The sequence below is a fragment of the Crocodylus porosus genome, unplaced genomic scaffold, assembly GCF_001723895.1.
Source record: "Crocodylus porosus isolate Cpor-Errol unplaced genomic scaffold, CroPor_comp1, whole genome shotgun sequence".
Lineage (NCBI taxonomy): Eukaryota > Metazoa > Chordata > Crocodylia > Crocodylidae > Crocodylus > Crocodylus porosus.
The window spans coordinates 80181620-80198478 of record NW_017728886.1 but is presented as its reverse complement, the minus strand read 5'-3'; the positions used below and the strand labels follow the sequence as shown (position 1 = coordinate 80198478).

At 42.0% G+C, this 16859-nt stretch overlaps 1 protein-coding gene across 3 annotated transcripts in view; it reads left to right on the top strand.

The window, feature by feature from the left end:
- MYRIP (myosin VIIA and Rab interacting protein) overlaps window positions 1–16859 on the top strand; it is a 403309-nt gene that overhangs the window by 343536 nt on the left and 42914 nt on the right. For all 3 annotated transcript variants that reach the window (XM_019537529.1, XM_019537520.1, XM_019537510.1), the window contains exons 10-11: window positions 2331–2983; window positions 9705–9944. In XM_019537529.1, coding sequence (XP_019393074.1) covers window positions 2331–2983; window positions 9705–9944 — 893 coding nt within the window. The remainder of the gene's footprint in view (window positions 1–2330; window positions 2984–9704; window positions 9945–16859) is intronic.

The window sequence follows — 16859 nt, the reverse complement described above, 5'->3', positions numbered from 1 at the left end:
GCTTCCTCCACACTAGCAGCGGCACCCGCCCACAGGCACTGGGTTTGGGCAGTCCCAGCGGGCAGTGCAGCCACAGAGGATAGCACCGGGCCCCCATGCAGCTCAGGCAGGCAGGCAGGCTCCGGGGAGGGGGTGGGGGTGGAGATCAGGCTCACCACTTTTCTTGGGTCGAGCCTGCTTTCCCAGGCTGCTGCCAGGCTGCCTGCAGGGCTTCCCGTAGAGCTGTGGAGCTGCACGGAGCCTGGTGCTTCACTCTGTGGCTGTAGGGTAGCAAACTAAAACTCCCTAAGGAAATTTGTTTAGCTGCGCCCCAAGTCTTTTAAGGTGCATTACGCTGCTGAATTTCCTACAGTGGCTGGAATTCATGCGCAATATGCCACCAAGGTGTACAAACACCGACACCATTAAAGCAGTGTAAAAGCATTTAGCCTGCTTTAAAGTGCTGTGGACACATGGCCATGGAGAGAGCCCCATGGGCTGGATGGCAGCTCTGTGGGCCAGGTACAACCTGTGAATTGACATGATCTTTCATGTGTTTTGAGAGAGAGTGAAGAAGTAATATTAGGCAGTGCTTATACAGATCTTAGCCAGTTAATCATGGAGTAGCCAAACCCATCAGCAGGAATAGAGCTGCAAAAATCACTTGATGGGTTTAAGGGTGAAAAAATTGTTTGATATTTTTTTTTTTTTTTTTGCCAGAGTGTGACTGACTTCATTGGGATAATTAATCCAGTTCTTTGAATTGATATGAAATTTCGGGATGAAAATGGGCTAAGGAGAGTTAAATAAATAATACACACAAAAAAAATCCTTAACAGAATTCAGAAGCTTAATTATCATTTTGTTGTTGTTTTGGTTGTTTTCTTCTTTTTAGGTTTGTTTATGCTCCAGGGAAAAACTGTTCCAAACCTCAAAGCATATTTACTATACTGCATATTTATTTCATAATTGTATCCTCTAATAGGCGAACAGCAGTGTCAAATAAGAAAAAAAAATCATTACCTTGACTTCCAAATATTTACAACCATAAAACTGGGGGCACCTGTTATTCCCATATAACAATATGAATGTTCCAGAAGCTGTTTTATCATTTGGGAGAAAAATTTAAACATTTGGAACAGTAATACTGTACCTGTACTTTATATGTTGTGTCCTTCTAACCATTTATCTAAACAGTTGTGCCTGTCAGAGGAATCTGCATAAGATGCATAATTTGATTCAAAGTGTTAAGATGAGTATGTAAACTCACCACACTGTTTAGTTTACAGCTATTATAGGAAGTATGAATAATAAACCTGTCAGATGTTCAAACTACATTAAAAAACTCTCTCACATCCAGTAGAAAGTGGAATATGAATTTTGAATCTGTTTAAGCCTTAACATTTTGATAAATAGACCCCTTTTCTTGCATATTTTTTTTTCTGAAATTTAAAACTTTAGCCTCAAATGAAGAACCTGTAGCATAACCTTGGATCCTATATCTTATATATTTTATAATTCTGTGATGACTTCTGATTAAACAAAACATTTTCATATGATCCCTCGTGAAAGTGACTAACTCTCCCAAATTTTTCAGACCATTTCAAATTTCAAGGCTATGTCCTGGTATCCCTGAAATTGGATTTTTATCCGAAAATTGAATGCATTCTGCGGTCAGCTGAGTCAGGTCCACTCCTGGAATGGTCCCACAGTACCAGTCTGTGTTTTGCTTTGTTTCCTGAGAGGACATAACATGACACTATCTGGTGCTATATGAATGTAGCTGTAATACTTCTGCTGCAGGTGGTAGTCATAGGTTACCTTCAGAGCCAGCAGCAGTATACTCATGTTCATGCAGTGTTCCAGAAAGACTAGTAAATCCTCCTGAAAGCAGAGCAAATTAATCCAGAGACAGTGCCACTTTAAGGCAGCTACTCGAAAGGCAACTAGAAGTGGTGCAGGTAATGTGCACCAAACATTGGGTTGTTTTAGGCGCCTGACTCAAGGCATATGGAATCTATGTAGCAAATTGCGTATTCATGTCTTTAAGAATATAAGAAGTGCCATACTGGGTCAGACCAGTGGCTGAGTACCCTGTCTCCAGCAGTGGCAGGGGTGGGTGCTTTAGAGCAAGAGCACTGAGCTGGCTGTATCTAGACCCTGTTCATTACCTTCCCTGATAGCCACCATAGCCCAAGTTTCTGTCCATCTTTCTGTGCTGCTCCCATAATTAAGTGGGCAGCTTCTGCTAAAGTCTGTATTTGAATCTGAAGCAAGCAAATCAGCCTTTCCCACTGAAGTAATAAAATAATTCTTGGGGGTGGGGGGTTGTTCTTGTTTTAATTTCACAGGCCCACCTCCTGTTTTACACAGCACCGATGGAAACTGGGTGGCTTTGCAAAATGTCGCCTTGCCCCTCCCTCGAATGCTTGCCAAACCAAAGAGCCAGGTATTCAAAGCCTTGGAGAATGAGTCTAGTGTTGTGTCTGCCTATGATGAGATGGGCTCTGACAGCGAGGATGACTACGACTGGAATGTGGCCTTGAACAAGCTGCGCCAGAGACCAAGGCAGTTGTCGGAGGACTGCTATTATACTGATTCCCAGTACAACACAGAATGGGCTTATGGCAATGATCAGTACCAACCAATCACCTCCCCTTCCTCAGGACTGTGTACCAACACAGAGACCGTATACTCTGACTCGGAAACATCTTCAGTAAATTCTTCCAGAGAAGCTGGAGGATCTAGCCAGCTTCCTTGGCTGCAAAGGAGATCTCAAAGTGAGAAGTCCCAAGCTGAAAGAACCTATTTGCACGGAGAACTGGATGTAAATTTCAATCCACAGACATCCAGTATAGAGTATTCAGACAGCAGTGAGGCTGAGGAAGTCCAGTATGACTTAGAAAAGAGGTCTAGAAGGTGGAGAAAAAGCAAAGTTGTCTCAGAAGAACGGTGCGAAGGAAAGCATCATGGAAAAACTCACAAGAATGTGAGCTCAAATCAGGTAACTACATTTGTGCTGCAGGAGGAGGAAGTATGCAACAGCAGCTCAGACATACTTACAACTATGCTAAGCATAGAAAGGATGGGGAGCTCTCCTAATATCTTTATTTTTCTGGCTTATTAGAATTAAATGTAGTACAAAGAAGGTGTGTTACTTAAACTATGATTGGTCTGCGCTGTACAGCCATTGCTTCCTCCTCTTTCCAGTCACCCACTGGATAATGACAGTACTCATTAGTTCAACATACAGGTCACCAGTACAAATGAGAATTTGCCAGCAGTTAACAAGCAGTGGCATGTGATGAAGCTGCATTTTTTCTCTGTTCTTAGAACAGAAAACAACTGAGATATTTCACATACTTCTGTGTAGTAACAGTTGGTGAATGACTTTTTAGTGGAGGTAACTGATGGTGATTGCTATGGGCAAGTATGTAAAAGCAAATGGGCAGTTACTGAAATATAGCCCAGGTAATGTCTGGTTTTAATTTCCCAATGTATGATTATCCTTGTGTTTTTATACACTGCTTTTGTTTAAGAAAATTGCTCAGGAAGAAGAGGTAATTGGCAGAATATAACATCTAAGGTATGAATATAAAAAGAACAGAAGCAGGCAAAGTGTTTTTTTCTCCCCACAAAAGATAGTTTTTATAACAAGGAAGTTAATAATATAAGAGCCGTACTGAGTCAGACCAATGGTCTATCTGTCCCAGCATCATGTAAAGCAGTGGCTGAAGTAGATGTGATAGAGGCAGAGCTTTGAGCTGGATAGCTCTAGATACCCCCTATTCAGTACCTTCCCTGGTATCCACAATTATGACTTTACAGATGCGAGACAAAACATCTCCAACCATTCTGTTAAGTAGTCATTAATAGATTTATTGTCCATGAATTTATCCATCCCTTTTTGAACATGGCTATGCTATTTGCCTCCACCACCTCCTGTGGTAATGAATTCTACAGCTGTTGATTCTGTGTGTTACTTAGAAAAGTACTGTTTTTATTTTTAAACCTGTCACCTACTAATTTCAGTGGGGGCCCCCTAGTTCTAGTATTCTGGGACTTGACAATTAACCATTCCCTGTTTACTTAGTCTGCACCTTTCATGATTTTATAGACTTCTATCATATCCCCACCCAGGCTTCTTCTTTCCAAACTGAAGAGTCCTAGTCTTTTTAGGCTCTCCTGGTACAGCAACTACTCCATGCCACTCACCGATCATTTAGGTTGCCCTTCTCTGTACTTTGTTAAATTAATTCAATAACAGTGTAACCAGAAAAATCCTCTGCTTGGTGCATGCCCTAGTGCTGTGACTGAAGTTCGATGTAGGATCTGATTTTCCCCAGAGGCAAATAGCAACTATTACAATCCTGAACACCTGGACAAGGTGAATGGAAAGCTGAGCTGGCCTTTACTCCTTCACTGAGGATCAAGTAGCTCACTGATATTCTGTCTTGTGAATCCCATGGCTGGGACATCCTCTAATGCATCAGGATAGTGCAGCTGCCTTAGGAATTAAATCTTCCTTTCCCCTATTCTTCACTTCGGAAGTAGACAGGCAATCTGCTGTACCCTTTAGATTCACGAACCAATGATTGTTAGTTCTTTCTTTTGTTGGTTTATACTACCTACCTTTATGTCTAACCTTTATATCTGCTCATCTACTCCCACCTTTTAACAGGATCCTAGTGTTTCATGATGTTGAGGATACTGGTTAAATTATTTCTTGCTAGCATGTTCTGCATCTGCTCTACCCCTCTGGAAGAAGAGACAGATATTGACATCCCCTGCTGGTACATTTCCAGGCATGCTCTATTTATTTTTAGCAAGAGCCAAAGCCAGTGAATTTTATTTCCTTCCCTTTCTACTTGTCTTACAAGTATTAAAATGCATGCACAAGAGGGAAAATGTGTATGTGTGTGCATGCACAGGGATATACTTTGACCTTCATGCGCCCTGCTGCTCTGCAAGAAGTACCAAGAAGCAGAGCACCCTGATTAGGTCCATGCTTCCAAAGAACAGGATGCCTGTTGGCACGCTGGGCTGCATGCTTTAGCAGCAGGTATAGCATATGCTTCAGTATCCCAGCCAGTGTAGAAAATAACCTTCAGGCTTCGTTCAGGTGTCTTTCACCAATGGTTTTAATTTCCCTCCAGTGTGTTCAAGGAGCCCACAAGATATAAAGCAAAAGGCAAAAATCGTTTATTTGTTTTTTCTTTGCCCCTGTCAGAGAACCAAGGCAAAGGCAAAATTTAGCCCTGAATCACCTTCACAAAGGCAATGTTTTTAAAGTAGCAAGATTGTCCTACAGTACAAAAGAGGGAAGCAAGACACAGGGGAAGGAGCAAAGAAATGCAAAACATATTGTATAGTTTAAACTTACTCCTGATAGCTGCTCATACCCTTCAGCAAAGAGTAACACAAAACCATTGTAGATAAATCACCAGTGAGAAAGACCAAGGAGACTGGCCATTGCCATTCTAATAAAACATTCATAAAGAGGATGTAGCTAGGATTGAAAATTCTAGTGGAAGGCAGTGAAAATGATCCAGGGGATTGGCAGTATGAGTTAGAGTAAGAAGACAAACCATCCAGACTTAGTCTATATTCCTGAGAAAAATGAGAGTAGAGGAATGGCAGACCTCTATGCAATTGCAAAAGTAATTCCCTGATTCAAACTAAACCATTGAGACTGAGCAATTCAGATGAAATGTCTTATATACAGGGTGATGCTCTTCAAGTGCCCAGAGTAGGGGGAGAGCACTAGTCTGCTCATCACACTTGCCTCCCTCTCCCACAGATACACAGATTGGTGCATCGCTGCACTGCACAGCTCCTGTGGCTGGGCAGAGTCACCTCAAGGTTCCCCCGTCACTGCAAAGACTCCCAGAGGGAGTCTGAGAATTGTCTAAGGGGCAAGGATTTTTTGGGATATCTTTTCTGGGCAAACTGTATTGTTGGTAGCACTGTTTGGGCACAAAGTGCCCTTCCTCAGGTCTCCATAGTTCAGTGCAGTTGGAATCCATAGTGATGTATATTAAGGAACTGCACTTTCCATAATATACACGCACGCACGCGTGCACACACACACACGATGGAAAGTACAATACCTTAATTGCTTTATATGAATGACACTTGCTTCTATTTTGAAGACAGCTACTGCTTTTATAAAATGGCATCACCTGCTAATTACAGTCTTCCTACCATTTAGCTCCACATACTGTCTGTACCTCTGACTAGTCCCTGTAACTGGATATCGAAATACAGGGTTTACTCTTTAATCATTCCACTAGATGGCGCTTGTGCTTTATTTACAGAAAATATGGGCCTTTTAACCCCAGACTTTCCTACCTGTAGAGCTGGGGTTGTTAACCTGGGGTCCACGGACCCCCAAGGGGTCTATGGGTAGATTTCAGGGGGTCTGTGAACTTGGATGGGAAAAAAATTATGTCTTTATTTTCATTAACCTCTAACTGAAATTTAGCATTTCCTTCAATTATGAATGTAGGCAACAAATCACAGTAGTGTTAGCAGTACCTGTGACTTTGTCACCAATAGAAATTACAGATATTTTCATGTCACGTTACGGTTGTTGCAGATATCTCAAAATATAGTTTATGCTCATTACTACTTCAAAATTACAGTAGTTATTAGACCAGTCGCTAGATTGCACGTGATCATAGTCTTCCTGTCTACAGACGCTCATTATTCTGAGAAGGGGTCCATAGGCTTCACCAGGCTACCAAAGGGGTCCATGGCACGAAAAAGGTTAAGAACCCCTGCAGTGTAGAGTGTATTATTTGACCTTAGCTATTTACAAGAAGAACAGCTGCTTCTTTTCTGTGTGTCCTACAGTGAAGTAATGGTCATTTTTATGTTTCTTTGCTTAATAGGTCACAGCGTAATATGGGTTTGTTACTGAACCACCCCAACTAGTTTTTTGGCTTGTTCATGCGCTTATTCACAGTAAAATTAGAAATCTTATTTCTAATTTTAAAAATTGACAAGGACCCCAAATTAATCTAACCTAAACTTAATTGATTAAAAAAATCCATAATCCAGAAAAATAAACCATGACATTTACAAACAGTTCACTGTTAACTGTGTTTGAATGCTCAGGAATTTACCAGTAGCAAAATCATGGTGATTTAAGTTTACAGCATTGGGTTATATTTCTCTCTGCATGCAAACAAGAACTACAAAATACCTAGCTTGCTCATAATGAAGAAGTAGTTGTGGAGCATAGATAGAAAGATGACCAGCAGCTACAGCTGCATCCATGGTCTCAACAAACTCAGTATGGTGCTTCTGTGTCTTCACTAGGAAAAAAAAAGGAGTTTCTTAATGCAAAGGAGCTAGGACAAGGCCAAAGTAATGGCAAGGCAGCTTGCAACATATGCTAATGTGTTTAATTAAAGCCTGTGCTCACTACAGTCTTTAATTCTTCCTGCCCACTCATGTAAGCTACAAACTGCTTTGTCTTTGTTGAGCATTATGAACACCTGGTTTTCACCTAGTAAAAGCCCCTGGTTGACTTCTTCAGACTAACACAACTAGCTACCTCCCTTTTTTCAGTTAGGTCATCATCCAAAGCCCATAAAACTGAAAAACATCCACAGATTTCATTGGACTTTGGATGTGGACAACCAGGAACTAACCTTTAAGTACAATCTTACCCCAATCAAGTTCTTGATTTGGAAGGCTAATATGATTTTGTTGGCCCTGAATACAAGGGTGTAATTCTACCAGCTTGTTATCATTTAATCAGGTTCTCTTGAAGGCCCTGACACTGGGTGTGCTCAGTCCTAATAGGCAATACCTTTTTTTTTATTAGAGCCAGGCAGCTGTAGAACATGATGTGATGGCTTTGTAGTATAAACGTGTTCAAGAAGTATTACTGTACATGGAGAGTACTATTCTCTCATGTCCACTGCAGCTCCTAACCAGGATTTGAATCCAGATTTGTGTCTCTAAAATGGCATGCAACAATTAGCTACTCTATTTCACCCCCACATCAATTGTAAATATCAACCGATGGTCTGATCAACATATTCAGTTGATACAATATGTCAGTGCCATCCATGATAGAACTATCAATCAAAAAGCAAAATCTTTCTGAACGGGTTCTTTATCCCTTACCGTTTCTATTGGAATTTGACCTCATAAGCACCCTTTGAGAAAATGCTATGTAGGGACTACCTCCTATTTCACCTTTACACACCTTATAGCAGTATGAGAGTTGTTTGGGGCACTTATATACAATTTGGATTCTATTTGCGTTTGTGTGGGTAAGTTTGCCCTATGCTATCTTGCTCAGCATGCCTAGAAGGCAGCATTCATAGATTCATAGATTGTAAGGCCAGGAGGGACCTCAGAAGATCGCTGGGTCCAGCCCCCTGCACGAAGCAGGAAACAAAACTGGGGGTCAGGTGACCCCAGCAAGGTGACTATCTAGTCTCCTCTTGAAAGGCTGCCTAGGACCAGGAATGGAATAGAATTGCCCAAGTAAACTCATAATTGTATGTATGTCCCAAAACTTTAGGTGCAAAAAACAGCAAATAGAAATGGGAAGAGAGGGTCAACCTGCCTTTTATCCCTGGCCATAAAATAGAATAGACGGACTATCCTACTGCTGTTTATTCATTTTGTCCAACAAATATTAAATGCAAGGTGCAGAAGAGCCAGTGGGAGCCAGAAGAAAGAACCAGAACCCAGGGCCCCTTCCTTCTATCCAAGACTGCATCCATCTCACTGAGCCATCCTCCCTCTTGCTTACTTCTTCCTAGCCCTACGTATCTTCCTCACCTGCTTTGCCCAGTTGGCCAGCTTCCAGAGAAAACCTGGAGAGTTTTCTGGGCAATGCCCAGTCCCTGGCCCAGTGGTTTTAGAACATTTTGTTGGGAAGTGGGAGATCCCCCCCAGTGTGTGGGGAGCCTAGTACCTGGGTTTCTCCCTCCTTAGGCAGGTGCTTGGGGCTGAAAAAAAGGAGAGAGATGTGCATACCTGAACAGCCCTATTCTGCCACAAATGGACAGAGAATCTTAAACCCACTTCAGCGTGAAAAATTGCACTTGCACAGCTATACATGTGCCCTGTAAGCACGTAAAGGTGAAAGAGGCTTTGGCCCAAGGTAGATTGAACAAGAGGAGGGAATAAAAAATGGATGAAAAGGTTCTAAGGAAACCAGCATTTTAAATACATTACAAATCTACAGTAGCACTGAGCAGAGTGAAAACATTTGAGAATCCATTCTTCATGTACAAACTCAACTTGCTCAGAGCTATGATTTGGAAGTCCATGTGGAAAAAATAAATTTTCACTCTGCAGAAACTGCTGTTTTGGAAAAGCTCATATTTTAATGTACATTTTCAAGTCCCTATCTGTTGTGGCAGCCATCTACATCCCAAGCCTGAGGAGATTATCCTGTAAAAAAAAATAGTTAATTTTTATGTACTTATTGTGTTTTTTCATGTAAAATAGGAGAGAGCAAAAATAATCAAGTCCATGTGCTGAAACATAGGCATGCTGCACATCTATACCAAGTTGAAAATCTAACTGTCCAGAGATTTATACCATGGTATCTTTCCAGATTTCCTGAAAAAATAAATGTATTTGTATGAATTACAAACTTCAACATAGCTTAGGTAAAAATCAGTTTGATTTTTTTTTTATTTGTTCACTCTGAGTTTTATTTCTATTGTTCTACTGTTTTGGTTCCATCATAGGATTTTGAAGATTTATCAGAAAGTGATATAAGCAGTGAGGATCAACACGATAAAATCAAAGCAGACCCTATGGAGGAAGAGCTTAAATCCAGGTTATTTAACCTAGCTGCTAAGATGAATGACAAGGAAACATCTTCCGGTGAAGAACAGGAGTCAGAGCCTCAAACAGAATCTGAGAACCTGAAGGAGAGTGTGTCATCAGAAGAAAACAGCAAAAGCATACAGGATGAGCTGAAGAAGGTAAGCTGTCACTACAGTGGCCTAGAGATATCTTAGGAATTGGAATCCTTGCTGTTGGGAGGATTCTCTATTTGTAGTGGGGCCAGATCTGGAGTAGATCATGTTCATGGGGGAAAATGAAGAATTTATACGTGCCTACCAGTAATGCTTACATAATTCCACAGATTTTCCTGTTGCCTCTCTGGCTGGATATTTCGTGCCCTTTTAATGTTTTCCCAAATCTGTTTTCCTATCTATTCATTCTCCTTTCTCTCCGACAACAAGACTCCATAGGTGTAAAAATCTTAGAGATTCTGAACGGCAGTGTCCGTCCTAACAATGCATTTGATCCGCTGTGGGCACATCTGCATGAAACACTTTACTGCACAGTAGAGGTAATTACTGAGCTGGAAGCATCCATATTTACACACACAGATCCTTACTGCACAGTAATTGGCTCTAATTATAAGTAAATTTGCCCCCTGCAAATACAAGTAGCAAATTTACTTGTGGTTAGTAACTGCGCAGTAGCATACATATAGACATCTGACCGGGAGCAAATGTGCTCCCAGTCAGCTGGGCAGCAGGGGGCAGGAGATAGCTCCCCAACCCCAAGAGCTGCCTACTCCTCGGGCAGGCTCCACCCTTGGAGTTTGAGTAAAGACAATGTCCCCCTGGCGTCACAGCAGGAAGCTCCCAGCCCCCACTCCATGATTGCCGAGCCAGGGCTGGAAGATCCTTATCTCTCAGCCCAGGCTCCACAGTTACAGGACCCTGGGCTAAGAGATCCTTATCTCCCAGCACCAACCCTGGATAAGGATCTCCCAGTCTGGGTCCCACAAACAGAAGGGACTGGACTGAGAAATAAGGAACTTCTAGCCCCAGCACTGCAGTCGCAGAATGGGGACTGAGCGTTCCCCACTCCTGGGGCAGGGGGACACTGTTCCTGCCTGGGCTCTGATGGCAGAGCCCACCCCGGCAGCAGGCAGCTGCTGGGGCCAAGGAGCAATGTCCAAGCCCCTGCTAGGAGACGGCTGTCTTCTGGCCTAGAGCTCCCCCTGGCTGCTGGTAGCAGGGCTGTAGGGAGCAGGATCAGTCTGCTGCTAAGAGCAGCAAATCTGTTCCTGTGTACTTGCACATGTAGACACATACCCAGAAGCATTCACTCTCGAGTAGTTTACTCAGGAGTAAACTGTTTCTGGAGCTTTTGCACATGTAGATGCACCCAGTGTGTGTGCAAAGTGTTCTAAAATCCAGCCCCCACCGTGAGAGTCTTGATTTCAACAATGATTGACTGTATTTACCACCAGATTTTTTTGTCTTTCTCGTCTGAGTTTCCCTTTATGTGATGTTACTATGCACCTGAATATAGGGCTCTCTTCCCCCAGCTGGACGTAGCAAACTTGTCACCTCTGAAATCTCTAATTGACTTTGACCAGATCCTTTTTGCGCATCTGGCAAAGTGAAGTCTATTAGATTTTTACTCAGACTTTATTTTTGGATGATGTTGATTTACCTTGGGATGGATAAAAGCTTGTATATACTGACCTCTGTTTCAACATAATCCAATTCTTTCAAGTGTATGAGATGGACTGTCTGTACATACCAAGATAAAAATTAGTTATGCTAGCAAGCAGTGAGGAATCTTCTATGTCTTGAATAAGAGAGGCTTTTGTTTTGAGCACAAGACTGCGAGTTCCTTTCATTGTGACGTAGGCATGTGGTTAACTAATGTCCAAGGTGTTCGTGTGTGGGTATAACTTAAGCTATGATACATTATGGCAATAGACAAGTAGCAATGGGCTTTTTATGCCACTCAAACGATGCACAATATGCCTCCTACCAGAGACTTCTGCTTCCGCTAACACAAATATAGTTCCTTACTGCTTAATGTGTGAAAGCTCATTGTTAGCAGTACACTGTCCACGCAGATCTTTCATTTGTCAAGAATGGAGTGTTCTGCAATTACCTTATGAGCCTACTGAGAAGGGGCTGAAGTTGTTTTGTTTTAGAAGCTTTTATGTAACATAGTGAGGAAGTAGAAAATTTGTAAACAAAGAGCTTTGTGCTTTGGTTAGAGATAGTAACATTACAAAAAGCTACATTTCTGTGAACTTTAAAATGGGTTATAGCTAAACATGCTTATTACTGCATATGAATAAACTCCAGGGCTTATTGCTGTGGAGTTTATTGCTCCTGGGCACCCAGGAGCACAGCACATTGAGGGAGCAGGGAGATTGGGGGGTCATCTGCCAGCCCACGGCTCCTCTGACCTGGCTGAATGTATTGTGGAGGGGCTGGATGGAGCACAAGGGTGCTTTGGTGTGGGACTAGGTGGCAGGTAGCCCATGCACTGAAGAACCCTTGTGCCCCACCCAGACAGGGCAGCATCTACAAGTGCACTGCTGCAGAGTTTTACACTCTTGTATTTACAAGTGCACAGTTGTAGAGTAAACTTGTTTATTCCAGCCTAATAGGGGTACACATGTAGACACACAACAGTTACTGCATAGCTAATTAGTCAGCTCCACAGTAAGCAATTCGTGTAAATGTGCCTAATTAGTCCTTTCCTGTTAAGCTGGAGATTTTATGTCTGTGTTTTCTGGAAATACTTTTCAACTGTGGATGAATGTACATCCTGCAAAGCTAACAATGAATGGTTAATTTTTTCCTCTTTTATGTTAACTCTAACAAATTTATGGGGGCTGGACTTGATCTTCTGAGGTCCTTTCCAGGCCTAATGTCTAATGTCTATGAAATATGCTTATTAGTTGTCATGATTTTACCATTTTTACAAGGATGTTAGAAATCATGCAAATATTTCACTTTTTTGAAAATGCTTCTCAGTAATACAGGTTTGTAAGGAAAGGAAAGAACCTTTGGAAGTGAACCAAAAGTGTTCCTGGCTATGTACCCTCTTCCCCCCCCACAAGATCTAGAGTTAGTCATCCATGGCTATTGTATATCTTTTTGTCTGCAATAAAGAAGTCAAGAAAACCAAATACTATTCATAGTCATGGTCTCAGAGGAATTGATAGCGGAACTTGCCGAAGCTTCACTATAGAAGAGAAACATGTGGGCTAACTTCATTCCTATTCTTGGCAGGTATTTTAAGAGGGTTTTTATCTCTCTTCCAAATGACACCATCTATTTTCTAAGTTGGCTGACCAACATATTACAATAAAATACTGAAGATGAGAATATATGATGTCAGAACAGTAGCTTCAGCTGCCTAAAGAGGAAGTTATATCTAAATGCATATCTAAATGTATTTACTTGAATACACGATGACTCTGAATATAAAGGTGACCTCCCAATAATTAAATTCTATTATTTATAAATGTATAAATTTGTTCTCATTTTCCAGGTATTGACTCTAATTACTGGAGGTTTGCCTTGAATTTATCCCCCTCCCATTGCTGCAGCAGGGAAAATAAATCTCCAGGGATCAGGTGGGCCCCTTGCCTTCCACCCTTACCCACCCAACTTCCCTCCCTGCAGCCTCTTCCCCACCTACCTTAGATCCAATCCTGCTCTCTGTGAACACATGGAAATGTGGGGCAAATTTGAAAACACTGACTTTGAAGTAAATATGCCTGTAATAATTCATTTCATCTTTTGAAACTGCTGTAATTTTTAGCACAGATACTCCATAAACACACTTTTAAGCAGCACTTCTATACCTACTTTTATATAGTACAAACTATGCATGATATCAGTCTAAAGCCAAAAGATTCATAATTTACCATGTTGTTCATTAGACTGGACCACAGCAGAGTCAACAGTGTTACAAGCCAGTGGTGACCCTGGAGCTCAGCACTGCTCACTGTGTGTGTGTAATACAAATACCCACCCTCCCCACAAAGGATCAATGTGCTAATTAACACCAGCTTGTGACTGGAACTGGGTGTTCTTGTCATGAGTCCTGGAATCCTCCATAATTTATATGCCGATGAGGCACAGGGCAACATGGTCCAGCTCCACCTCATGGAGGGGTTTGCTACATAATGTGCCACAGTCTGAGAGAAGGTGTGGCAGAGGGATTTGGGGTGAACTGTTTGGAGCCCTGTTTGGTAATGTTTTAGAGATATTTAAGGTTGGTGAAAACACAGGAATAATTGGAAATGGAAAAGAAAGGTACAGCTAAATTGTGAGAATGAAGAGAAAGGTGAAATGCATTCAGTGCAGTGGCTCACCATGACTTGGAAAAGAATCAGCACTGAAGGGGACTGAGTGCATCTGGCGTATTCAAGTGGGGTATGCTAACCTGCCCTTTTGGCTCAAACTTCACAGTTCAGGACTGTATTAAGATGGGGCTGTGTGAAATGTACTGGTACTACAGAAACACAGAAGATGATGGGAAAGAAATGGCAGACCTCATGTGGTGGAGGGGGGACTGGCATAGACTTTTCAGAGGCAAACTGTCTGAAGAGTACAATGCGTGAAAGCACTGGAATGGTTATGGGTGCATGGTGTAAACTGTGTAACAGGACTAAAATAGTTTAACTGTCAAAGTATGTTTTGCTTTGCCAGGTGAACCACAGTGGTCACTTGATGGGTTGTTAGAGGTACAGTTTTTTTTATATATTTTTTTGTTTGTTTGTTTGTTTTTGCAAAAAAAATTGGTTTAGACCTCAGAAATGTATACTGACTTTTAACTGGTTGCTATCATGCTTTAATTTCCACTTATAGCAGGGTCTCCCCTGCAGCTGAAAGCCCTGTCACCTGAAGGGGCTCCCCACCATGGGGATGCACGATAAGCAGCTAAGGCCAGGAGTCCTGCAATTAAGGGGACTCTCAGCCCCAACAGCTGTGGACGCTGAGTTCCAGCAGCGTGTCTGGCAGGCCCCTGGCTCTCTCGGCCTACAACCATCTCCAGCTTATGCCCTGCTCTGGCAGGCATTAAGCCTTGTTGTGCCTCACTGACGCCCCGCTATAACCTCTGCACATTCCCAGACAGCCACTCTCAGCCCCCTGGTTTAACTCCAACAAAAACATAGGCTGTCACCTTTCTAAAACGTTCCTCTTCCTAGAGTACAAAAGGAAACAAAACAGAAAAAGGATCGTGACCACTGTAGTAGCAGTCCTCTCACCCAGAATACACAAATGTCACAGGAGGGTTTGGACCACCACTGTTTGTGACTCCTCCCAGGATCATAGCATCTGGACCTCTGAGGTCTCTGATACACAACAACTGGCACAGCATCAGAGCATCTTCTTGCCCCACTGACCAGGCTTCTTCCTTTTTTCCATCCCTCTGCCCACCTTCTGGCAAGGGCTTAAGAGTCCACAGGCCCTTTTCACCAGCCAAATGCCTGCCTCATCTCATGGTCCACAGGCATGTCTCATCTCTTGATTAATGCCGCTCCATTTTCTTAAAGGAGTAGGACCTTGGCTCCCTGACATGGGTCCCTCCTGTCTAAACCCATGACTCCAGCTCCTGTTCCTCCTTTTCTCTTCCCCTCACTTGGGTAACAGGGTTAGGGTCCCCTGTTAAAAAGCCATTAATTGCATTAATGTGTGGCAAGGCAACAACTTAAGTCACGATTAACTGGTCAATCACATCTTAAGTGTAATGTAACAAGAGTGATTATTTCATTTAAGAAAATCAAGTTGGGGGAAAGGTAGCTCGGACATCTTCAATATTGCTAATCCTGAAGCATTCAGAAGTGTGCCTAAAGTCATGTTGTTGGGGCTTTTTAAACAAAATTATATATGTTGGACTCTTCCTATCTGCCTTCTGGGTTTTGAACCTCAAGTTTCCCATTTTCAAGCTCTTTCCTGTAATCATGAGTTTGTGGCCATCATTGAAATCACTGAGAGCTGAGGTACCCAAAAGCCCCTAAGCACCTGCCTCACACAAAAACCATTGGGAGTTAGGCACCAAGGTGCTTTTGAAAATTCCAGTGAGTGACTATTTGTATCATTAGGCACCTATATATCTGGCCTTTGCTTTCTCAGAACTGAGAGTTGGAGCTTCATATGAGCTCGCTTGGCGAGCTGGCACTTAAAAAAGATTACCAGATTGTGGGATTTAAAAATAAATATATAACAAATATAACAAGAGTCTTAAATATAACACCAAGCCTTCAAACTACAGAAATGTTGTTGTTTCTTTCACTTGGGATTTATGGGTGCTCAATGCTGTTGAAGTCAGGTCAATTTATATATGAGTGACTGAATATGGATTTAGAAGCGTGACTTAAGTTTTAAAATTTTATCCTTGGATTTTATTGCTTTATATATTTGTGGTATACCTGGAAATTTATTCTCATCATTAAACAAGATTAGAGCCTGCAGTTTAAGTTCTGTTTTAGCAAGGCATGATGTACAATTTACTTTCTAATAAGATTTCTCTTTATATCTTACTATATTTTTCCTTCTTTTCTTGTAAAATTGAATAAAGCATGTTACTACAAAAGACACATTTTTTTAAAGTAGTCTGAGGAGGTCTTAATTGTATTGATGCTGAGAGTAGCATAAGTTGAGAATTTTAATTGTCTCATATTACTGTTTTCAGGAGCAGGAATATGTCAGATTTCAGATATATTATCGATGGTAATTTCACCAATGTCATAATAAACCCAACACAAAAGACTGGTAGGGAAGGCACAGGGGGGCGTGTGTCCTCCCTCTCCCCCAAGATTGGTCCCCAACTCAGCACTGCTCAGGATGGGGCAGGTTTTTTTGCCACGTGGGCCAGCAGCATGTTGGGCAGGGGGGCCCCTAAGCCATGGTGCAGTAGTATAGGTGTGGATATGGAGCTTTTGGCCCATCCCTGGGCATGCCCACAAATTGTGCCCCTCCCGACTCAGGAGGCACCAGTCACCCCTGAAACCCAACATTGTAAATGTACTTTTCCTACTTTTTATTTAAAAAAAAACAATAATCAAAATGAACAGAAACCATGATCCCCAGCCTTTTTCTGCTGAACCG